The 26,059-nt window shown below is 42.9% G+C and overlaps 1 protein-coding gene across 1 annotated transcript in view; it reads right to left on the bottom strand.

Annotated features, from left to right (window-relative positions):
* Window positions 1–15,960, bottom strand: part of OCA2 (OCA2 melanosomal transmembrane protein) — a 128,267-nt gene extending 112,307 nt beyond the window's left edge. The window contains exons 1-3 of the mRNA XM_053384111.1: window positions 15,672–15,960; window positions 3,389–3,487; window positions 3,072–3,263 (exon numbers count right to left, since the gene is read on the bottom strand). Of these exons, the coding sequence (XP_053240086.1) occupies window positions 3,072–3,263; window positions 3,389–3,487; window positions 15,672–15,934 (554 nt within the window). The 5' untranslated portion in view covers window positions 15,935–15,960. The remainder of the gene's footprint in view (window positions 1–3,071; window positions 3,264–3,388; window positions 3,488–15,671) is intronic.
* Between the last annotated feature and the right edge of the window lie 10,099 nt (window positions 15,961–26,059).

The following is a 26,059-nucleotide window of genomic DNA, read 5'->3' as shown; positions in this document are numbered from 1 at the left end:
ATCTGTGCAGTATTGTGACACCATCACATTCATCATGCGATCCCTGATTGGCTGGGATTGCTTTAAGAAGGATTAGGAAAAACCCTAACCTAAAAGTCTTTCCTAAAAAAGGAAAAGGGAAGAAGCCAAGATGATTGGAGGGGGGTGCTAAGGTGTCAATGGTTTCCTCAATTTTTGTCTGAACTGGCTCTAAATTTTATAACCTTGAAATTATATGATATAGATAAGCCAGAATCTCTCTCTTTTTTAAAAAAATATATTGGATCATCATGCATAACGCACCATGTAAAGTTCCATTTATCACATACATGCCAGCATTTTCTAAACAATTAGTTTAGAAACAAGGTTCAAAACAAAATGCTTCACTTTAGGTCAGGAATGAGTTTCTTATTTGTGATGCTTACCGTAACGGCCTTGAAGATACAAAATTATTGTCGCTATGTGATCATGCTAGCAAGCAGTCTTATTGACAATACTTAAGCTCCTTAAAAGTCTTTCCTTACTCTTACAGGGATAGGAATAAAACAAGTGAATTGCAGATAAATAAATATCTATGTTGACTAGGCAGGTTGTTTAAGAAGCAAAGAGTGTTCCAAGGTTCATTTTAACAAAATGGAATGATGCATTAAGCATGAGCAGAGAGACTTCTGGGATCATAATAGCAAATCTATTTTTCTCTAATATCCATGGCAGCACTTTTAAGAGGTTTGGGACTGACATTTCTTTCCTCTCCTGAAAGTACTACTTTAGACCTCAAAATCTGAGCCAGCAAGACATTAAACTTGCAGGAGAGGTATGAACAGATGTCCAAGTCACCCTTATCCTTGCACACCAACCAATACATGTTTCCCCATCTTTTCTTTTCCCATTTGTGCGGGTGTAGTTCTCCTGAGCCTCCTATAACAGGTAGGAATCGTTCCCTTGCCCTTCCCATTGAACTGTTCCCCGCAGAAAAGCACACGGCTGCTCATCTGAGGTGTTTGGGGTCAGGCATTCACTCTGCTTGCTCTGCTCCTTCAAGGCCTCTGATCTCTAGCTAATATTCTTGTTCTTTAGGCCTTCAGCATGCATGCCTCAAAGCACTCAATCGAGTTTTGCAGATTTAGGCCATCTCAGCAACTGGCAGCTCTAGTATGTTTATTCAATAATACGGGATCGAAAATATTTTGGGGAGCAATTTGTCAGAAGCACCTTTCTGCTGCAGCATAAAGGAAACAATGCCGGCGTAGCTGCCAACTGCTCTATGTAACTAGGGCAATTGCATCTCACTGTGCTTACACAGCAATGATACAGAACAAGGAAATAGCCTGCTGCCTCCAATGCATTCATATATCCATAATAGAAAAGTGAAGGTTAAGAAGGAAAGGTACCAACACACACAAATATTGGGCACAATACATATCATTAGCAGATACTAAGGGTTTTAATCTTCCTTCTGGATAACTGGGCTAGTGTGTGCGTGTGTGTGTATCAGCAATTAACCAAATTAAATATTAGCTGCTGCATTTATTATATCTGAATGGAGTATGGACTGTATTCCGGTTAGTTCATCAGATGTGGTAGAGTGGCTCTGTGGGTTAAACCACAGAGCCTAGGACTTGCCGATCAGAAGGTCGGCAGTTCGAATCCCCGTGACGGGGTGAGCTCCCATTGCTCGGTCCCTACTCCTGCCAACCTAGCAGTTTGAAAGCACATCAAAGTAGATAAATAGGTACCGCTCCGAAGGGAAGGTAAACAGCGTTTCCATGCACTGCTCTGGTTTGCCAGAAGTGGCTTAGTCATGCTGGCCACATGACCCGGAAGCTGTACGCCGGCTCCCTCGGCCAATAAAGCGAGATGAGCGCCGCAACTCCAGAGTCGGTCACGACTGGACCTAATGGTCAAGGGTCCCTTTACCTTTACCTTTACCACTCTTACTGCTCAGATTAAAAATGAGGGGGTGTATTGTTTGGAACCATCCCACTATATCAAGGATGGGAAGTCTGTGGCTTTCTGAAGTGTAGGTGGGTTCCCATGAGGCAAGACATGGTGATAACAGCAAGAACCTTTATTGAACTACATAACTGGGAAACAGGGGCAAAGAAACTGCTTATATACATTCCTGAAAGCCTGGGCCACTCCCACTCCAAATGTGATTGGCTGTGAATCATGACTCAAGAGTTCAAGGGCCAATGGCAGAGGCCCAAATCTTGAAATGTTCTGTGATTAGGCATCATGTATCAAATCAGAACCCAGGAGCTCAGAATCTTTAGTCCAAACTCAAGCTTAGGCAAACACAGACCACTGAATGCATAACACTCCATGGATTGTATGTATCCAATAGGGAGTGAGCAGCATTCCACCTCCCCTTGTCTCCCTGCACAACCACCATTACCCAAATCTGCTCCAAAGGGTCCCCCAACCACCTGGAGCAGATTTTTAGTGGGGGCAGCATGGAAGAGGAGAGCAGGGCAAAGTTCTGTTGAGAGAGCAGGAGCCTGTTGTGCAAGCAGAAAGCCAGCATTGGATACAACCCCATCTCTCACCAGACTCAGCCATCATGGCCAATGGTCAAGGATGATGGAAGCTCCAATTACATCTGGAAGACCACAGGTTCCCCTGCCCCCATCTCTGAACTAGATGCACAAAAACTTCCTACTTCAAAAGACTGTTCACTTTGTCTTACACATGTATCTCCTCCCTTCATGAGTTACAGATGCTTCTGTGCAAGAAAGCTAAGAAGCTGAGTTTTAAACAGAAGCATAAAGTGACAGATCACAAGATGAAATACAGACAGCACTAGTTCCAAACATGAAAATCTGCAGAGAACCAGGTTTTCTAGTCACATAAACTATCATGGCTTAGAAGTGATTGCCTGCTTAGCCTCTACTGTTGCATGGACCTATAAATCTGAACAGATTTTATCATCAGTTTCATTGGTGCAATATCCTTGAAATCAATGGCAAGATATGACACAAAAATATGGAGTGTTATTTTACTCATTTGTTGAAACCGGGGGGGGGGATCCATTTCTTGGCAATTTCCCTTAGCCCTCAATACTGGCAAAACAAAACAAAAGGTTTGGCTCATACCTCATCTTGGTTAAATTGAATTTGACATGGAAGTTGTCCAACATTTCACATTTCTCTGAGGAGGAAGCAGATCTGGACAAGCTGGGCATTTCACTTCCCAGATGGGACCTTTGCTCAAACTCAGCAGAGCTGTTTTCCCAAGAGTCATCATCTGTGGTGAAATCTGTGTTATGAACAGCCATGCATCTTAACCTGAAAAACACCATTGACAAATATCAACACACACCATAGGCTCTACTGTTCCAAGATTCCATGCCATTGGTAGGATGCAAATCCTGAGACATCGAGCAACAGCAAAAAGCTGATCTCCTACCCACCCATTTTCTTCTGGGGAAACTTTCAGCAGAGGCGTCCTCTCCGTAAAGCAATTATCTTTGGATCTTGTGCTGAAGAATTTGGGCAAAGAGATGTGATACCTAAAAAAACAACGGCGAAAAACAAGTAGTTAATTTCAATTTCACCTCCACAAAGCTGTACAAATGGTTGTTTTTTTAAACCATTGCTTGTGGTTAGTGAGCAGAGAACTTAACCACTAGTCCTGGTTTAGATGACACCTAAGAACAGGGAAAACATTTGGTTCGCAGTGAAAGGTAAACCTATAATTTTTACTGAAACAATGCATGAAACCGAAACACAGCCATCATTCAAAATGCACAGTTCTCTTAATCTTGCAATGCAAGTTCTCCAGGCAAGCAATGTGTACAAAAATGTATACAGTAGAATAAGGTGCATCTAGAAATGAATACACATGGAGAAATTGCTTTGCACCAAAATGCTGGTAAATTTTTCAGAGAACAATTTTTTTTTTAAAGGCAAACTGATGTGAAAATGTAGAGGGCTGAACTTATGTTTGGAAAAAATGAGGAACTAGAATTGTCAGATTTTGCCACACCTAAAAGCACACGAACCCAAATCTTAGCCTAACTCATTGCAGAGCAGCAGCCAAAAGGACTGTGGAAAAGAAGTGAGCCCATACATTCCTTCAGTCCCATAGCTTGGTTTACTAAGTTGTGGAAACCAGGCCAATTAGATGCTAGACGAAGTTAATGAATTCACCTAAGGTGTGTGTTACATTAGGCAAGCAAAATCATCTCCATTGTTCACTTTGGAACTTCTCCGGATGTTAAGTGCACTTAAAGAGCACATCCCCAGACAATTATTGTCCTCAGATGCAAGGAGGACGACTCGGATGAAATCAGAGGTCAATGTCATAAGAGCTTCCCAGCAGATCAAGGTTCAAAATATTTGGACTCAGAAACACATTAACTATGCAGAGCCCAGCTCATTATTGGACCTAACTGAATTCTTGTTATATGTGAAACTAATCTTTCTTACAGGCGTTCAGATGCTACAAAAAGCTACCCACTGAGATATTCTCATAAAATTACCAGACATAGTTTTAAATACCTGTTTGTTCATTTCTGTTGAAATGAGGGAGCAATTGGGGCAGACACGACACTAGAGTTGTCCAGTCACACACTGGAGAACAAGGGGGTAGCTTTTAATTTCCCAGTACAGTGAAGGACAAGGCAGTAGCAGCTTATTCTGTCCCCAGACTTCTCCCTTACCTGCTGTGCTGCACACCTGGAATCCTGCTCATTATCACTGACAGGAGAAGAGACAATGCACAAAAGAATCACAAAAGGGAGCGGCATTTGCCTTTGTATCCTACTGCATCAGGGAATTTCAAGGTATGTGTACTAGGGGTGTGAACTGATCAGAAGATACAGCATAGGTGCCAACTCCCCTGGGGCCCAAGCACCCACAAATTTTGGTGCCAGGGCTATGCACGCTGCATGGCACCCACAGGCTGTTGTGGGGCCAGGTTGGCACTCCTGTACGGATCCAGATTTGGCACTTTGCAAAGCAGCTTGCCTAGGTCAAAGGTGCTACAAAGGCTATCCGATTTGACTCGCCCGCCTCTTCATTTCCCCTCCACACATTCACTATTGGGAAATTTTAGAATTTAGGGTTACAGCTTTTCCCGCTTTTGATAGAAGTATGCAGAGGGGAGGGACAGTGGCTGGAAAGAAGTGGTGAAAGTAAGAGGTGGAGGAGAAGGGAGGAAAGAGGGGTAATTGAAGGGTAAGTGTGAGATGGAGGGAACAAGGAATTAAATGGAGCTAAGGGAAGCTGAGGAAGAGAAAAGAGAGGAGACAGGAAAGGTAACGGGGGGGGGGCAGTAGGAGGATGCTGTGCCCCCTGGCAACCCTAAAAATAGACCCCCTCCTACTTGGTGCACTGCTGCTGCAGGACCTGCACAAGTAACACTAATAATGATCATTATTAGTATTAATAAAGAGTTAATGAATACAGGCAAAAGATAAATGTCTACCTAGGGATAAACCACCCCCTTACTTTTTTGGTACACCCCCAAACTTTTACTGAAGGTGGGCTTTATTTATACATTTTTAGAATGACAAAAATGGAGATAATATCTCACCCTGTGCTTCCTATCCATTGCTCTAAAACTAAGCTAAAAACCCATTTCATTCAGCTGGTAAAGGTAAAGGTAAAGGACCCCTGGACAGCTAAGTCCAGTCAGAGGTGACTATGGGGTTGCAGTTTCAGGCCGAGGACCTATTCAGCTGGATAAACATGCAAAACATACGAATTCAATTCTATATGCTTTACTGAATTTGTAATATATTTACCATAAAATGTATTTTTAAATAATATGTATATATTTTTTTAAAAACCACCAGAAAATGTGTTCGAAACTTGGTTTCAGAATATTGATCCATTTGAAGGCAATTTTGAGCATTGGCTTGCTGAAATTAAGTAATCGCTGTCAGCCCTTGGTCTTGGAGAGCAGTGAAGAAGAGCCTTTCCAGACTTTGCAGGGTGGGATAGTGTTTTTCTTGCTTCTCCGTGTTAACATTAGCTACATGAAGCCATCTATTATTCCCCTTGGAAGAGGGGGCAGGCAGATGGCTTGGTTGTTTTGTTGCTCGTTCAGTTGCGCCAGGTGTGTTTTCAAGCCCTCCTCCTCCAAATGAATCATTTGAAAAGACCTTAATGGAGCTTGCATTACAACTCCTAATATATGAAAACCATCTGATCATGAGCTGGTCATTTGCAGGCCTTATAAATTAATCCAGCATTCTTCACATGTCAGAACTCAGAAACTGCCTGAGCGTGAACAAAAACCCTAAACACAACCTCAGCACAGAGTCTGCTCCTCGGCTTTATAACATTACCTTTTAAAATGCTTATTCAACAAACTGGTTCAAGGATTCTGACAGAACATTAATCATATTCAGAGCCTTTGTTCCCTGGGAGATGGAGCCAGAGACCTTTTCGCTACACTCAGAATCGCTAGGGCTGTTGTTTGGACTGAGGGGATGGGGTAAGATTCAAGTACCTAGGAAACACAAGCCTTGATAAAGCTCACTGACAATCTGCACAGTGTTCTGTTGACTTGAAGGGCAGCTGGATGAAACTAGAAAGCAGAAAGGAAATTCAAGAGGACTGGAAATCTTCAAAACTTTCCCACTCCATTTTAGATGCAGGCAGCTTGAGAACCTTATCCTACATCAGGGGTCTTGTTAAAGCTATGCAGACCAAATGGGAGACCAGGAACTTTGTCTCTTCAGTCTTGGGAGTGGGGAGTATTCCCAGCCTCTGGCAGGACTTGAAACTTTGTGTGAAGACAACTATGCATTGTCTTATGCTTCGGCTTCTTTGGGAAGTGGCTGCTGTGATCATCTTTCCAGTTCTCTGGGCAGAGAGGAGGGAGGGAAGGTCTTGTCTTCTGTAGGAACTCAAACCAGCAATCTCAGGAGTGTGTTTCTGGGTTGCATGTGTGCTTTTGCAGACATCCACAATGAGTCCACTAGGGTTGCTGCATTGCCTGGCATGTCTTCTTTGTGAAATCAGGAATAACTTTCCGACAGTAAGAGCTGTTTGGCAGTGGAATGGACTCCTTTGAGAGGTTGTTGACTCTCCTTCACTGGAGATTTTAAAGCAGAGGTTGGATGGCCATCAGTCTTGGGTGCTTTAGTTGAGATTCCTGCATAGCAGGGAGTTGTAGTAGATGACCCTGGAAGTCTCCTCCAACTCTATGATTCTATGAAATCACAGTCATGTCCCTGCACAGATCCTCTTGGAGCATGATGCTGGGGACCCCTCCATCGGAGGCTCAAGTTGTATATATGTGTAAATAAACCATTTATTATAAAGATGCTACAGTCTCTGCTGTGCCAAAAGGAAACACAGACCCTGGGTGAACCACTTCTGGAGCTCTCAGGAATCATGCACCGCTCAGAGATTGGGAGTGGCATATAACAATAGAATTTGGTGACCGTTGCACCAGCGAGTGCATCTCCTCAGTGTAACTGATGTGTAGGGTTGTTCAGTAAATATTACACTGTTCGGATTACAAGTTCATCAGAGATAGGTGATTCTCTCCCTACAACTTTGTAGCAGATAAGGGGTGGGGGGTGGGAGAACATATGACAAGAAACAACCGTTAATTATAATTGTAGCTGTCACATTTAAAAGTGAGAGTATTGCCTTGTGGCATAAAATCAATCCATACTTCCTCCAGGGCAAAACACAAGGCTAAACTAGAGTTCTTTATTGTGGCTGTAACACTTGCCACTTGGGCTAAACAGACAAAGGCAAAAATCAATTCCTAATGTGAGCACGGGAAATTGCCTCATATTGAGTCAGATCACTAGTTCCATCTAGTTGTCTACACTGACCGGCAGAAGTTTTTCAGTGATTCTGACAGGAGACATTCCCCAGCCCCAGCTGAAGGATAGATTCTGGGACATTCTGCATACAAGGCTACAGACCTTCCCCTTAAAAAACTTAACAGGGACCCATTCCGAGCCCAGTTTTATACAAACAGATATATATCCATTATCCACATGACTTTTACATGACTATATAGAACCTCCAAAGGTCTTATGGCTGTTCCCTCACTGTGAGAAGTGAAGCTACAGGGAACCAGGCAGTGGTTCCCAGCCTGTGAAACAGCCTCCCATCAGATGTCAAGGAGATAAATGCGATACGATAATCTTTATTGTCATTGTCCCATACAGAACAACGAAACTGAAAAATCTACATAAGACATTCAAAAACCAACAAGCCTGCTATCCCAGCCATCCCAACCTGGTTATAAATAACGACACAACTTTTAGAAGACATCTGAAGGCAGCCCTGTATTGGGAAGTTTTTAATGTTTGATGTTTTATTATGTTTTTATAAGTGCTTGAAGCCACACAGAGTTGCTGGGGAAAGCCAGCCAGATGGAAGGGGTATAAATTATTATTATTATTATTATTATTATTATTATTATTATTATTATTAGATAGGGGAAAGGTGCACAGCTAACCTGTACCGTTTCTGTACCAAAGCAAACAAGCCCGTTTCATGTATGGTTTTTCTGCTTCTGTGTGACAGCAAAAATGGGGCTAACCAAGCACTTAGCTGCCCAATGTGGATGGCTTGGTGGGTCACACATGCACTTTCAAGCCAAGTTTACAGTTGAATATCAGCCGTTGCACTGAGGTGCATAAGGAAACTCAACAACTCTTAAAAGACGATTTAAAAGTTGAGCCCAAGATACACTGTTGTTGCTGTTAATAATTTGGTGCCAAGCAAAAGTTATATGCTCCTCTCAGATGAGGCACAAGATGTTGATCTAAATCACAGGTCATTGCTTTAATGTCACCTCTGCAGTATCAGTGACACAAATCTAATTAATGTCTCTGGAAGTCATTGAAGAGTGAGCTAAAGAGGTCAGGTGGGAAGGAGACTAAGCAGCAAACTGGCTCAACACAATATTGGGAATTTATTTATAGAGTAAATGGAGAGTTGGCAAAGCAGGTGTTCAATGTTACAAAATGTGCCAGCTCTAAAATATTCATAATTCACAGTCCTCTGTTCCCAATTTCATCTACCGTTCACCAAAATGCATTCGCACACCCAGTAGATGGGATATGTGCAGTGCCACCAGCTTTCCAACCATTCAGTTTCCATGTTTGTTCCCCCACCCTGCCATGTTGGCTGAATTATTCGAAAACATCCCATGTACCATTCCTCACATCTGGAATGATGTGAAAGCAATGGAGCACTAAGTGAAGAAATCAGATCCAAAGCAGCATTTTGATTGACTAGACACAGTTCATCCAATGAACCCTCGTGTTTTTTCTTATTAGTTGGTGGTTTATAAATACCATTATAAATGAAATTAAATGATGCAATGGTAATGCCATTTTATAGAGAGCATTGTCTCAAACTGGGGCAACTGTAAACAAAATCAGAGTTAGGTCCGAGGGAGGCCAACAACACTGGCACTCAAATCCCGCCAAAGTCCCTAAACACAGCAGATGATCCTGGGTGAGTCACCAGCTTCTGCATTATAGCCAATAAGTAGTTAAGCAAGCCAGGATTATACGTAACACAGCACAGTCGTCAATTCTAAAATGAGAAGTTGCAAAGATCAAGCTGCACTGGAAGCCACAGCCTGCCCAGGAAGCCTTTACAATTAGATGAATTGGAACTAGCTGTAATAATAATGCAAATGAAAAGAAATGCACTCTGCACATACTCATGTCACAGGGCTCAGCTAAGCTCTGGATCCAGGGTCTTTCCCGTGACTTCACACAACTCAATTAGGTTTACATATATGTGAAAGGTGATGCTCCAAAACAAATGCAAGACTGGCTGTCTAATGCAACCTATGTGTGTTGCAGGGCAGGGGAGAGGTGTTATCTATAGATTAAACATGTAAAATGTATATAAAATTGGCCATATTTCTTGTAATATGGACTATGAGATATTCTGATTTCTAACTAAATAGACTAGAGAAAATATTTCTGACTCTATAATCCTCTTTAAAACTGTTATACAACTATGAACAGATTTGGAATAGCAACCTTCTGGATACACATTGCTATTCAACCTGTGGTAAAAGAAACAGAAGCTCCTTAAAAGGTTTCTCTAAAGATTTGCCATTTAAAATTTTCTTTTCTTTTTCCCCTGTAAGCTTACCCAACACGTTTGGGGTATAGGTACTGCAGTTTCCAATGCACTTCATAATCCATTAAAGAAAAAAGAGTAATTAAAAAAGCAGAAACCAAACTGGGGCTAATAATAATAATAATAATAATTAATAATAATAATAACAATAAGGCTGCTATGTTGAATCCAGACAAGAGACGTGAAAAGAGGGGAAAGGATTCTCTTTTTAATTTAATCCAACTTCTTTGGATAAAAGAGGACAAGCTTTCAACATCACACTCTGATTTGGCCAGCATTAGTAGCACCCACTCTGCATTTTCTCTTGGAAATTGAAGCAAATGTAACTATCCTGTATCATGAGGGGAAATGCCCTAGCAATGTGTAAAACACAGAGAGAGAATGAGAGAATGAGAGAGAGAGAGAGAGAGAGAGAGAGAGAGAGAGAGAGAGAGAGAGAGAGAGATCCTCTGGATCTTTGCTGATCCAATCTGCATATTCCTTGCAGCGCTGATCATTAAAAAACCCCCAACATAAATACAACTAATAATTCAAAGGAAAACTGCTTTTCCAACTCTCCTCCTCCCACCCCACCTTGGCTTTACCATTCCTTTTATCAGACATATTCATTAAAATCACGTTCATGGTTTTCACTCTAAGAGGTTTACATGATGAAACAGCTGTCAATAAAACCCTAAAGAGGATTGGTGCTCACATGTCGGTGGCATGACTGAAGCGGGTGAAGTTGCTCCTATAAAGATTAATGTCTGGATCTATCTGAGGCTGCTGGTATTATTATTATTATTATTATTATTATTATTATTATTATTTCTTTAGAACCTTGGGAAATGCACATTACGTAAATCAACAATAGCGGCTGAAGTACTCATCCTAAGAATATAGAAAAGATGAATCAATTCAGGCTTGCAGATCCTTTGCTGGAGTTTTCTGCTACATAGAACATTCTTCACAAGGGGCAAGAGTAATGGCTCACCTCACATGCAAGTAAAAAACAAAAAAAACCATTGGGGAAATGTCTCTTTGGTGATGCTACTGGCATCTGTTGCATAAGAACTGCCATGCAGGACCATCTAGTCATGCAGTCAGTCTCCCAACATGAGCAGCCAGATATCTTTAGGGAGGCTTGGGGGGGCACACAGCCGCAGTGAAATGCTGGAAAATACAGCTTTGCGTTTCTGTTGTCGTCACAGAGAGAGAAACATAAATAGTCAGATTTTCTTCACAGAAAAGAATCAAGGTTAGCAAACCTATTTGTTAGATACGTATTTCTTTGAGCGCAAAGAAGAAAAGTTGCACACAGGAAACATATTAGGTTTGGCAAACCGATGAATTAAAGCAACTGGCGTTTTATTTTCTCATATATCCTTCTGAATGCCTCTCAAATGCTCACAAAGCAAATAAATCGTCTCTGCAGAAGGCATGGAGATTTTGCTCCATTTCTCCACTTGCCAGCCCAGGTGCTACTGCCCCCAAGATCCAGTGTCCCAGAGTGGCTAGCATTGTCACTGGTCACCTTCCTCCTCCCTGGCCAGTGTGGTGATCCACTGCTGTTTTTGTCACCTCGTCCCAAGAAGTCAATTAGGAAGGTGACCAGAAACAGTGGGCACTGCTACCACATCCCAAACAGCACACATAAGTCAGCAGCATGCATGGAAAGGGAGCGTGTCTCAGGAGTGGCACCTCTGCCTGAAGGGACACCCCCAAAGTCCCTAGGCCACACTTCAGCCCCTCCACAGCCTGTTGCTGACTGACTGCTGAGACCCAAGGTGGGCACAGGAAAGTCATGCTTCTTCCTCACCACCATTGCATGTTGGCCAACTTCTCATCCAACCCTTCTGCTGCCAAGTCTAAGGGGAGTAGGTCTAAAGGAAGCTGGTGAGGTCAGTAAGGGGGTGGGGGCTTTTATGAGGTCTAAGGGAAGCTGGAAAAGATCTATGGGGAATGGGGGCATTGTTGAGCCGGTGCGAGTAGCAGGGGGTGGCAAGGGAAGAAATCAGGGGCACAGCCCCTGGTATATGGCATGTTTGTGAGAGAGATAGTTCTGAGCACTGCTAGGAGAATGTGTCTCTCCAGGCACTTGACTGTTACATCTCCTTAGCAATGTCACTTTCCCACTCCTTACGTTGCAGGAAAATACGAAACAAAACATTCATTTATTACTGAAGCCAACAAAACACTTTTTGCTCTTGGTTTTGCCTCCCTTGAATGGCAAGGCAATGGCTCAAAATCTAGTTGTAATCCCCTTTTAAGTCCGTGTAAATCTTTTGTCAATACCACATCTTGTGGCAGTAAATTCTGTAAGTTCATTATGTGTTGTGGATCCTTCTTACTAACACAAGAAGCTGCCGTATATCAAACCAAAATGTTTGTCCATCCAGTCCAGTATTGTCTATTCTGGCTTTCCAGGCTCTGTGCCAGAGAGAGGCCTTTTCAGTCTCTTGCTCCCAATCCTTTAATCTGGAGCTGCCAGGGATCAAACATGGACAGAGGCAGTCAGTAGAGAGGGGCAGCGTTGGACACCAAAATGGTGTCAGAAGTTCAAGAGGCTGATAATGATGATGATAGCAGCGCCATTTGGTTGCCTTGTCTAAAACTGAAAAAAAAAAGGCTCAAGGGACTTAACGTTTCTCATAAGGAAGGTGAACATTTTGTGTTCCCCCTTTTTCGCATCTTTCACCACAGGCAACAAAATGTTTGAACTCTACAGTATCATCCTTTGTGAGATGGAAGGCACTCTACATGGTTTCAGATACAGGCACATCAATGCTTACTAACCCAAGTTTTCAAGCCAAGTTCAAAATGCCAGCCTTCAGCAACCTGGTGTCTTTCAGCTGTTTTAGACTACAACTCCCAGCAGTCTGGTGGAAGTTCACAACTCCAAAATATCTGGAGGGTACCAGGTTTGTAAAGGCTGTAGTAAATAATAAAACAGGCAAGACTTACTAGGGAGTGGGGAAGGATGTGTGCAACTTTCCACACACATACACAAATCCTCAGATTTTCAGATGTACTTGGGCAATTTATGAATTTCTGAGCTATGGCTCCAAGAGAATAGCTGATCTCAAAGAAGATGGTTGCTAGATCAGACAGATACTAGTACTTCACATAGCAAGGCTTTCTCACTTTAAGACTGCATCCCACCATACATTTAAAGCACATTTCTAGCACATGGCTTCTCCCCCAGAGAATCCTGGGAATTCTAGTTTGTTAAGGGTGCTGGGATTTTTAGGACTGAGTGGGTGCACCCTTAGACTGTCACTGTCCATGCAGTTTCTGTCCCTTGGTGGAAGACCCAAGAGAAGCTAGGAGAGCAAAAGGGTTTAGCATCCTCTCCAAGTCCTCAGGTGTTCAAACTGCCATCCTCCTCCTGAATTGCAGGGCTACACGAAGGAAAGAGCCCCATCCTGGAAATGCTTGTGAGACTAGCCAGGGGACTAGTCCCTCAGAAAGTGGGACACCCTTGCCAGGGCTGCTGCTGCTCCTCCTGGTGACAGAGGCAAGAGAGCCTGGGGGACCAGAGGCATTTACAAGCCTGCCTCCTATCTTCAGATGTTCTGATTGTGACTCTGTACCTCAGATTTCTTTCAAGGTACTACGTATTTAATAATAATAAATTTATTATTTATACCCCACCCATCTGGCTGGATTTCCCCAGCCACTCTGGGTGGCTTCCAACAAAATATTAAAATACAGTGGTCTGTTAAACATTAAAAGCTTCCCTGAACAGGGCTGCCTTCAGATGTCTTCTAAAAGTCTGGTTGTTGTTCTTCTCTTTGACATCTGGTGGGAGGGCGTTCCACAGGGCGGGCGCCACTACCGAGAAGGCCCTCTGCCTGGTTCCCTGTAACTTGGTTTCTCGCAGTGAGCGAACCTTCAGAAGGCCCTTGGTGCTGGACCTCAGTGTCCGGGCAGAACGATGGGGGTGGAGATGCTCCTTCAGGTATACTGGACCGAAGCCGTTTAGGGCTTTAAAGGTCAGCACCAACACTTTGAATTGTGCTCGGAAACGTACTGGAGCCAATGTAGATCTTTCAAGACCAGTGTTATGTGGTCTCGGCAGCCACTCCCAGTCACCAGTCTAGCTGCCGCATTCTGGATTAGTTGTAGTTTCCGGGTCACCTTCAAAGGTAGCCCCACATAGAGCGCATTGCAGTAATCCAAGCGAAAGATAACTAGAGCGTGCACCACTCTGGCGAGATAGTCCACGGGCAGATAGGGTCTCAGCCTGCGTACCAGATGGAGTCGATAAACAGCTGCCCTGGACACAGAATTGACCTGCACCTCCATAGACAGCTGTGAGTCCAGCATCACTCCCAGGCTGCGCACCTGGTCCTTCAGGGGCACAGTTACCCCATTCAGGACCAGGGAGTCCTCCACACCTGCCCGCCTCCTGTCCCCCAAAAACAGTACTTCTGTCTTGTCAGGATTCAACCTCAATCTGTTAGCCACCGTCCATCCTCCAACCGCCTCCGGACACTCACACAGGACCTTCACTGGTTTAGCATTCCACTCCCTTTTCAAATAGCAAATTGCCTTCTTTATGTTCACTGGTAGACGTGGAGTTGCTGCTTATATTAAGTTATCCCACATGACACCAGTATCTTTTTCCTTTTAGTATCTTTTTTTCCTTTTCATATCCCACTCATCTATTTGTGAAGTTATGCTTTCCTTATTTGTTTGCCCCATTATGTATTGCTTGGCATTGACGTACACTGGGCATCACTTGCCAGGGGGAACGAGATCCACCTGCTCTCCCATCTTCCACTGGTTGACTTTACCTGGAGGCTCTTCCACTTCTGCATCAGAGACCAGTTAAGTGGCAATAGCCAGGTGACAGCAGAATGTATTTGGTGCTGATGTGCATTAAGCAGCAATTCTATAACCAGGCTTTTTATTATGATATGCATTTTGTATTTTCAGTTTGAATTTTTATGCTGTAAGCCACCCTGTGACCTTTGGTTGAAGGGTGGTATATAAATTTAATTAATTAATTAGTAAATAAATAAATAGAAATATTTATTCATCCAGTTGGGAGAGATCCTTTGGAGCAGCTCACAGTCTCATTGGATTTTCATCAATCTGACTAATTTGGTGTCATTGACGAACTTGGCTACCACACCAATCAGCCCCAAGGGGAGGCACCATAGGTGCACTTTGCCCCATGTAATCAAACTCTGAAAGAATGGCTGTTGTTCAAACTTTCGTAACAGGAGTACAATGCATCATTTTTACAACTAGAGCAGTCAACCATAATTAGAGAGTTAATTCCTTTACTTTGGCCATTTATGTTTCAACTTTAAGCAGTACAAAGCATTTGGTTTAAATAAAACATCAGTAAGGAAAACAAGATATCAGAAAACATTGCCCCCCCCCCAAAAAAATGCATGCAACACAGCTGCTATAAAAGCAGGTATTAGTTCTGAAACCTGCTGAGAGAATATCCTTTCCCAGCAATTGGCCACTCCAACCTCCTAACTAAGCCTCTTCCCCATTAATTATATTGCAGGAAGACATTAAATAAAACATTTATCAACTGAGTCAGAGAATAAAAACAACCACACCAATATGCCATCAGATGAAGCAGAATCTGTTGACTCTGGTTTTCCTTACCTTCCCTGCATGGAGAGTGGGCTGAAATCTTTCCCCAGGGTAATGCAACATTCCTGTTCCGGAGCACTGCTTGGGTAGGGCTTGTGTGGTTCTCCCTGAACAACCATCATCTCCTTTAACAGCTCCAGCTCACTGAAATTGTTCGGAATCGGTTCTGCTGCTACACCTCCGAGCAAGTCCACGTGGTGTGGGATAGGGGCCTGGGTCAGCTCCATATCTACTTTTCTAGACATGGCGCTGTCATCTTTGTTGTCCAAGTACATAGCTCAGTTGCCTGATGAATTCTGTGTTCTTGCCTGAAAAGCAACAAAAATAAAACAATCAGGAGTCAATAAATACAGAAGTCTGTTGCAAGTACAGAAATCTAAAGTGTTGTGCCTGCATGAGACTGTGCAGTTCTTAAAAATGATCCATCACCTTCCCGAAGCCAAGTGCAGAGTACCTTTGCATACACCCTAGTCAAGAGAAAGTCATGGTATCATCAGTTTGCTACCTGCTTGTCATGTTTGATCCATTTTCACTAAAATCAGTGGCTGTGTAGAATTCCTACAGGCTTCAAAAACTCCAAGGCTTCCCTGAGATCTGATGTCTAAAACAGAACAAGCATTTGCACATAGATGAGCCATTTATCTACATTTAACCTATTAATATTCCTTTGGATACCATTCCTTTGCATATCCATTTGTACAAAAATGTACAAGTGGTGCATGTGAATTAAGGCTGCATTGCCTTTGTAGACATAAATTGTGATGTGCATTGGTAAACCGTAAATAAAGTGTTGCACTGCAATTATAGAACATCAAAAAAGATATTAGGGCCATCATCAGGTGGGGAGTTGACCAGTTCCAGGATGTCTAGTATTGCTTTTAGAACTGAAATCTCACATTGGACTTGAATGTGCTTCTTGCCAGTCAGCATGTGTCATGCAATCACCTCCTTCCTCAGGTAAGCCTGTTCAACTGGATAATGCAAGTTGCAGGTCACACAACTTGCATGTATGACCATTCTCATGGAAGGCAACAGATATTTACTACACGCTATAAGTGCAGAGCTGGAGTTAAGTGCTTGGACTACGACCATCACTTAGAGGTATATCATCTGCGTGCATACAGAAGTTCCCAAGTTCATCTTGTGGCATCTCCAGTAGACAGAACTTAGAGAAATCCCCGAAATCCTGGAGATGTACCGCCAACCCATGTAGACAATACTAAACTAGACCAATGGCCTGACTCAATATAAGGCAGTCCTATGTTCCTATGCTTTGGTTCTGGCCAAGTCTGGATTCCTTGGTACAGAGGCAATGCACAGTGGATGCTTTGGCAGGTACATCTTGAGGACAATGATGTCGGCGCATTTGCAAGTAATCCGATTTTAGCATAGGCTATAGAAATGTAAGGGTTTCCTTCCACTATCATCTCCAACCAAATAGATTTTGCAAGATTTGACCATGCATGAAAACCTTCAAAGCCTGTTTGGTCTGAGATGATAGCTGAACAAAACAAATGGATGTGCAAGTCCTGGACAACGATGGCTTTATCATACCACCTTCAACTTTGAGGGGGAAAGCACAAAATAACTCCTAGCACGATTTCATAGCCTAACCTTTATGTATCAGGAATAGGCCAGGGCCCTCTAGAACTGTAAGTCCCATCAGCACCAGCCAGCATGGACAACGGTCAGGGATGATGAGAATTATAGTCCAACAACATCAAGAAGGCACCATGTTGGTTCCCCCTTCTATTTATGTTCCCTCGGGGTAAAAGGAAACATTATGGGGAATGTGTCGCTTCTGTCAGTCCCTATCACCCCCATGGTAGCATGTAGTAGCAAGAAAGACAGAATCACATACAGCATTTCCTTGATCCAACTCCAGTTTCTTGGCTGTTGTAGGACAGCAAATGCTACCCATTCCTTGTAATAGAGGCCACAAGCTCAATGGGACTTATTCCCTCCGAGGAAAGCACGGGCGGTTGCAAAGTGTTAAGATCACGTCTGAAAATGACTTAAGGAAGCTCCCAGTTCACACATAATCTGGCAATATTCCTGTATTCATTATTCACAGGGAAAATGAAAAGGAATGAAGTTGCCCAGGAGGTGAGCAGGACCCCAGAGTGAGGGAAGCTGGCCATATGGATCGTATAGTCAATGCTGGCCCTGTGTGCCATGCCTCGATAGCTATCAGGGCTGACTCACTCTTGTAGATCTTAGCTGAATCAATGTCCCCACTCCCTGAAACCAGAAGTAGTTGGATCTATGTATGCATATGCTGACGAAATGCTCACTTTCTTTTCTCTCTTTCACACATGCGCACGCACAATGTTGGGAATGGATTGCTTAACAAGGAGTTGTGTTGTATGAGAAATGTGTGTGTCTGTGTGTGTGCCTGTCAGTATATCTGAGGGCACATACAATGCTTAACAGATGTGCCTGTGTGGGCGCGTAAACTGATTGCCACAGCTAAGTAGTATTTTATTAAGCTTGTCCATTTTACAAGGCAGCATTAAATACACATTTAAGCAATGATTCACAGAAAGGGCTTCCAAGCACCGTGGCATTCTGAAAGGCATGAAATGCTATAAATTTGGAACTGTGATGTTTTTCACCCACCTCGCAGTGTGTGTCGTTCATTAATGTCATCATACACTGTAGCAATGTGATTTTTAAATAAACACACACACACACACACAAGCACCACACTGACCTCTTGTGGCAAATAAGCAGAGGTTTCTTTAACTCCCCACTCCCGGTAAGGGGCATGTGTAAAATGTTTCTCTGCGAAATGGGTTCAATAATAACATTTACATGCACATGTTTAATCAAAGCAAAACTCCACAGTGTTCAGTGGGGTTTACTCCAAGGTAAGCATGCATTAAAATTATAGCTTGATGTTTGTAGTGCTTTTCCACAATAACAACAGCAAAGGGCAGGTGCCGACCCTGACAAGCTGACAATTTAAATTTTAGATGGGATGGGGGAAGGCGAAAAGATGTCCCTGTGTTTGGCTTAGCAGAAGACTTTTGCCCAGCCCCTCTACTGATCCAGATCTGCAGGGCACTTTTTGAATTCATTTTGGACTTTAAATTACTGGGTTGAGAGATCTTACATTGTGCAGAGGTATAAATCTTAGAAAGAAACTCGTGGAAGAGATCATATTTTGGTGGAGGGAACCATACTTTGCATGCAGAGAAATAATTACAGTGGTACCTCGGGTTGAGAACTTAATTCGTTCTGGAGGACCATTCTTAACCTAAAACTGTTCTTAACCTGAGGTACCACTTTAGATAATGGGGCCTCCCACTGCCGCCGCACCATTTCTGTTCTCATCCTGAAGCAAAGTTCTTAACCCGAGGTACTATTTCTGGGTTAGCGGAGTCTATAACCTGAAGTGTCTGTAACCTGAAGTGTCTGTAACCCGAAGTACCACCGTATTTGGGAGAACATGAACACAGTATATACTTTGGGCTTTTAAAAATAATAATATAGAGAGATATAACATAAGACAGGATTTAAAAACAAAAAAGCAAATGGGAATAGATATTGCACCCGCCTCTGGTTTGCCCATAGTAAAACATGGTAACTGTTCAGATAAGGCTGGCGGTATTTACTTTTGGAAATTTCTCCTCCAAATGGGGCATGCAGCAATCAGTGGAAACAAGTGCCTTGTGTTTGGTATTGGAGACTTCTGGAAGAAGAAGAAGAAGAAGAAGAAGAAGAAGAAGAAGAAGAAGAAGAAGAAGAAGAAGAAGAAGAAGAAGAGGAAGAAGAGTAGTAGTAGTAGTAGTAGTAGTAGTTTGGATTTGATGTCCCGCTTTATCACTACCCGAAAGAGGCTCAAAGCGGCTAACATTCTCCTTTCCCTTCCTCCCCCACAACAAACACTCTGTGAGGTGAGTGAGGCTGAGAGACTTCAGAGAAGTGTGACTGGCCCAAGGTCACCCAGCAGCTGCATGTGGAGGAGCGGAGATGCGAACCCGGTTCCCCAGATTACGAGTCTATTGCTCTTAACCACTACACCACACTGGCTCTCTGGAAAGAAAGCAGTTATGTTGTGCTCAGGTGAGGAGCGAATAGAAGTAGGGGTGTGGCATTAGACATCAGCCACATGACAAATGACCATCCAAACAGCATTGCACTATGTAGCTTCCTCACCAGCAGTGACTGACTGCAGACAGTTACTTTGACTTTTCAGATTTTCTACTGTAAAGTGAAATCTGGATTAAACTTCTTTTTTAAAAAAAAAACGTGTCAGCTGTGGGGGTTTTTGGCATCATGGACATGAGTAGCACTGTTTCCTGGAATCATCCCCAGGCCCAAGAACAAATAAAAATAAGTCCTAAAAAGTAGCACCATAAAAACACAACACTGAAACAAGATAAAGTTTGCCTTGTTTATTGGGCGGACAGGACTCTGGCCTTGCCCATGTCAGCTATGAAATTTCAAATAAATAGCTATGAAATACCGTCTCTAGTATCTGTAAACCTTACTGTAGCCCAGACATTGCTAGAACTGGGAGAATGCATTTCCCCATCTCCCTGTTCCTGTGGGAAATTGCAGTCAAGCATAACTGTGTGTAAATGCTAGATAGTGCATCAAGGGGTTAAGACCAGAGAAGTCTGTTCCTAGACTCAGCTAGGTCACACACCCTTACCTCCATGAAGGAGGAAATGAAGCTGCTTCTCTTACTGTTCCTCACTCTTTTCCAGCCATGTCATCCACCAGGATGGACATGTCTGAACTTGATACAGTCTCATGTTTGAAACTACATGCTGTATTTTGCACCCAACAGTAATCTACCTGTGTTCTCCTTGCTGCTACATGGAATAACACATGAACCAGACCTTTGGATTTAGTAAGTCACTTACTTAACAATGTGTGGTCTGTTCATTGCAAGGGGGTAAAGAGACGGGGCAAGAGCTTTAAAGCAGACTAAATGGGATATGTGAAAGGGTTTAACAACCTATGTTCCATATTGGGTCCAGTCGTGGACGACTCTGGTGTTGTGGCCCTTATCTCGCTTTATTGGCTGAGGGAGCCAATGTACAGATTCCAGGTCATGTGGCCAGCATGACTAAGCCGCTTCTGGTGAAACCAGAGCAGCGCATGGAAACGCTGTTTACCTTCCTGCTGTTTATCTACTTGCACTTTGATGTGTTTTTGAACTGCTAGGTTGGCAGGAGCAGGGACTGAGCAACAGGAGCTCACCCTGTTGCGGGGATTTGAACCACCGACCTTCTGATCGGCAAGTCCTAGGCTCTGTGGTTTAACCCACAGCGCCACCCATGTCTTGTTCCACGCTATACTGCTACATAATTCTGAGAGTGTTTTTAACTCTGCTGGTGGCACAAAGCCCTGCATTTTGAATCTAGGGACCCAGCTAATTCTTTTGTTAACTACCAACATGTGGGTCAGATCTATTTCCACCACTACATACCATATTTTTCCGTGTATAACACGCCCCTGTGTATAAGATGACCCCTATTTTGGGGGGACTCCAAATTGAGGAAATGGGGGAAGATTGCCCAGACTTTGTTGAGCTTTCTTCGGAGGGAATTGATGACAATTGCTCACCTGCCTGACCGCCACTGTCAATCACACACATCGACAAACCCACCAATCATCTGCCCGCTAGCTGCCAGCAGCCACCAATCAACTGCCCAATTGCCGGTCGGCCAATTGGTGCGAAGGGAGGATAGAACTTTTTTTATGTACGCCACAACAGCAGCAAGAATACTCATCGGAAAGTATTGGAAGACACAAGAATTACCCACCCAAGAAGAATGGCAGACGAAAGTGATGGACTATATGGAATTGGCTGAGATGACTGGCAGAATCCGGGACCAAGGAGAAGAGTCGGTGGAAGAAGATTGGAAAAAAATTAAAGTATATCTTCAAAAATATTGTAAAATTAAGGACTGTTAGAAAGATGTTGGAAAAAGAAAATTAGGTAGTTTTGGTAGATATGACATAAAGGATTAAGTAAAAATGAGTTGATGAAATTGACGAAAGAGGGAATGCTAAACTATAATATTCTAAATTAAATTACTTAAATGAAAATAAAGTTGGAAGGATTTGCTGAAAAAAACAATTTGAACTAGAATACAAAATTGGGAGGTGTGAGGAGGTCAAGGAAACAAGTAAAGGAAGAAAGTTATGTAAAGGTTTAATCTGTTCTTTTTCTATTTTAAGCGAATGTATTTTTATACCTTTTTCTCTTTTTCTTTTTCTGTTATTGTAGTATTCTTTTTTGTATTTTGTATTGTTCTTTTTTCTTTTTTCTTTTTGTAACTTTAAACTTTGAATAAATATTATTTTTTAAAAAAACAATCAACTGCCCAATTGCCACAGCAGCAATGTGGCCGGCTGCTACTGCTGCTCCCATGGTTTGTTGGGAAGTTGTACAAAATACCAAAATGGCATGATCTCTCTGCCTTGTGGGTATATTAATGTGAACAGCCACTTTGCCAACTAAGTTCAGTTTTGCACAACCATCACAAAGCACTGGTCTTCAACTGGTGGCTCACCCTCACAAGCTACAACTAAGTGGCAATCTTAGCGGAGATGGGTCACATTGTCTGTCCCATAATCATCTTTTTGGAGAGAAAAAACCCTTGAGCAAGCAGGTGGGCTAAACAGATAGACACAGCAAAGGTAAAAATAATATACAAAATTAACAAATAATGGTGGTTCATATCTTGTCAGTAGATGTTAAAATTGGATCTTGAATCTAGAAATCAGTAAGGTTAGCTTCTTCTCTTCCCCACACCCCACCTTCTCCTTGTAACTTTGTGTTAGAGATGTTTGTTTGTTTCTCTGATTTCTGTTCTGCCATGTAGTCTGCATGGACTCCCTGGACTGCCTGCATAGTTAAAGAGCTAAAACTGGTTGAGAAAAGTATGGATTTCAATAAGATCTCAATCTGTGGTTTAAATTACACCTCATAAAACAAGATAACGCAACACAGCAGAAGAAGCAGTAAGACTTATGAAGAGAACATCCACCTCGCCTTGCGAACACTAGCTAAAATAAAATACATTAAACACCCTGACCCAATGTATTTTTACAATGCTATGTAATTTATATTTTGTGAACTGCTTAGAGCCTTCTTGCTATTAAGATAGATGCATGCAAAGCAGCAGTCTGGGCTACAGATGAAGGGAGCTTAATAATAATAAACTAAAGCCCTAAGAAGTATCTCTCAGCATGGAAAGAGGAAGCAGCAGGGGCTGATGCCAACCCTTCATTCTCCTCCTGTGCATCCAACAGTTAAGTCTTTATCACTTTTATAAGCAGCCCTGGCAGAGAGAACTGTGTTTGCAATTTCTATGTGCACACAGACTTCTACATCCTGCCAAGGATACTCGCGTTGGGAACCCAGTGTGCCAGAGCAGCTAGAGCATAGATGGAGAAGTTGTGGCCTTCTGCGTACTGCTGGACCACAACTCTCCATCAACCCTGACCATTGGCCAGGCTGGCTGGGAACAATGGAAGTTGGAAGTCCAACATCATCTGGACAGGTTCCCCATCCCAGGGCTAGAACACCAGACTTAGTCTAGGGAGATCTTGGTGTGAATCGATCATCAGCTACAAAGCTCACTGGGTGGGCTTGAAGCCACTCCTGTATGTGGTAATGTGTATTACTTCATACACAAATCTAGTGAACCCACAGACCCCAACTGCTCGTTCTGCTGAATGAGGCCCTGAACCTCATCCCAAAAGTCCTACCCAAAGTGCACCATTGAGGTCCCTCAACATCAGGGAGTAGAGAAAACGACTTCCAGGTCGGGGGGGGGGTTTAACTTATTGCCAGGCAGGCTTGAGCCCTGCCATTCTCTTCTTCTAGAAGTTAAGCTCTGCAGAAATATAAAATCAGTGTCAGTTCCCTCCCACCCGTTTTGTTTTTAATGCTTTAGGCTTCCAAGAGAACAATGGCTTTAAAACCTGTCTAGAAGCTACCCAGCAGCCTTTCAAGCTGAGAACCAAGCTTTCTAAAACACATCTCAGAAAAATGTATTATTGTACCCAGAGTGACATCTCCAGATTATTGTTATTCAGTGATGTCAATCTTTCTTATGTCTAAGTTGATAAATGGCAGGTGCTTCAATTTTGCAGCTCCACAGCAGCATACTAATGAATAGCAACGGTTCACATTGCACATCCCTAGCCTGATAGAGGCTATGTTTCCTTTTCAGGAGTGTAGGAACACAGGATCTGTCTTTGGCTGAACATGCACTATACCTTTAAAGCATATTCAAAACACATTCCCCACCTCAAAGAACTCTGGGTACTGTAGTTTGCTAATGGTTGCTTGGAACTGTAACTCCGTGAGAAGCAAACGACAGTGCCCAGAAATCTTTGAGGAGGGGAAATGTGCTTCAGATATGTTTTAAAGGTATAGTGTGTTTGCAGTTTTGTGCAGAGTCAGACCATTGGTCCACCTAGCTTCGTATACTGACTGGTAACAGCTCTCAGGGTTTCAGGCAGGTGTCACTCCTAGTACAGTAATAGCTGGAGATACCAAGAACTATACTTGACCACAGCTAGAGCTCTTCCCTTTTCACAGAAGTGATGTTTGGAGACAAACTCTTTATCCCCAAAAGATTCAATTCACAGAGTGATTTCCCATCTTTTTCATGGGCCATCCCATCATATGCTGATGGAACCAGTTATGTTGTTCTGCTGTTAATACCATGTTTCCATAGTCAATCTTTAAGGGGCTATTATAATTTATAGGGGGGGCAGCACATTGTTTTTCTTGTTGTTCAGGAGGCAGCCCAAGATTGCTGTTTGCAAAAGGGCTTTCCTTGAATCTCTGGTTTTCTTTGAACTACTGTTCTTCAAACCTCCAGACTGAGGGTTCAATCCCACTGGCAAAGCAGCCCCCAGCAGCATTGAAGCTTCTGCTCATCAGCTGGTGAGTGAAGAGTGCAAATCTGCTGACTGCAGGGTCTGCTTTGCCAGTGCACTCCCCACAGGGAATGTTCTGGTGAAGCAGATACCATCAGGATTGAAACTTCTGCTCTCCAGCTGATGACCAGAGGGTTCAATTCTGAGGGCTGCAAGGGTCGTCGCAAGTGTATTCATCGGTTTTGTCTTCTGTCTTTGTTACAGATGCTATAGGCCAGGCATAGGCAAATTCGGCCCTCCAGATGTTTTGGGACTACAACTCCCATCATCCCTGACCACCGGTCCTGTTAGCTAGGGATGATGGGAGTTGTAGTCCCAAAACATCTGGAGGGCCAAGTTTGCCTATGCCTGCTATAAGCAATGTACTGGGTGCTAGAAATGTGCTTTGATTATCCCATATTGTTAATCCAACATTAACTATTTAACTTTGTCCACTGTACCAACTCTTCCTATTCTTTCTTGGACACCTATAGAAGGTTTGAGATGCTTGTCTATAATAGCCTTCTAAGTTGAGGATATCCAGTCCATAGCTCCCACAATTCTCTCTCCCTACAGATGTAGCCAGCCTTGCTTTCTTCCCTTGACAATATATCTGTTTATTATTCTTGTAAAGCAAAGCTTTTCAAACTTTTCAAGTTGGTGACACACTTTTTAGACATACATCATTTCACAACAGGGTAATTCAGTTTTACTGGCAAACCAGAGGTTTAACTAACCCCTTTCCAGCCCCAGAAGGAGCACAGGGAGCGTTCGCACAACACACCTACACACTGCAGCCGACACACTAATGCATCGTGACACACAGTTTGGAAAGGTCTGTTGTAAAGTCTTGGTTGTCAAGTCTTGCTTGGTTCACTCTTTGCAATGGAAGGCAATTATATACTTCTGGTAATCTCACCTTTTTTTTATTCATCCAGATGTCACATACTGGGACAAGATTTCACTTTCTGTTAGCTTAAATTTAAGTCATGCCACTTGTCTACAGCTCCTTTAGACTTTTCTCAAGTTTCATGGCTGACTTTGCTATCTTATAGGAAAATCTGCTTTCAAGACATACACTTCACCATATACATGTATATATATGTAAATGTACATATACATTATGCCTTGGTTAGTGATGTGGGTGGAGCAGGAGTCAGATCACTTTGTTCTACACATCTGTGCTAGTGGAGGGGGTCAGCCACAGAGAGTAATAACCTCTCTTCTGAAAGAGCTAGTCCATGCTTAGGTTCATTTCAGTTTACCATGGGGTAAGCAGAAGAACACAAGAACATTGCATTATGCTGGTGTAAGAGCTGCTGGTACAAGCAGAACTATGAAAATGGTCAGCCTGATGGGGCCAAGTAAAAACACCACGTGGTTGGGGTTTACATTCCTGAGTTTTCCTTCTTCATTTTTAGGTGTGTTTCTTTTTTAAATTCATGAAGGGGGGTGGGACATAGCCTTAACTTCTCTTGAGGAGGAATTGCATTCTGGCATTGTTT

The sequence above is a fragment of the Podarcis raffonei genome, chromosome 4, assembly GCF_027172205.1.
Source record: "Podarcis raffonei isolate rPodRaf1 chromosome 4, rPodRaf1.pri, whole genome shotgun sequence".
Lineage (NCBI taxonomy): Eukaryota > Metazoa > Chordata > Lepidosauria > Squamata > Lacertidae > Podarcis > Podarcis raffonei.
This window is presented reverse-complemented; position numbering and strand designations above follow the sequence as displayed.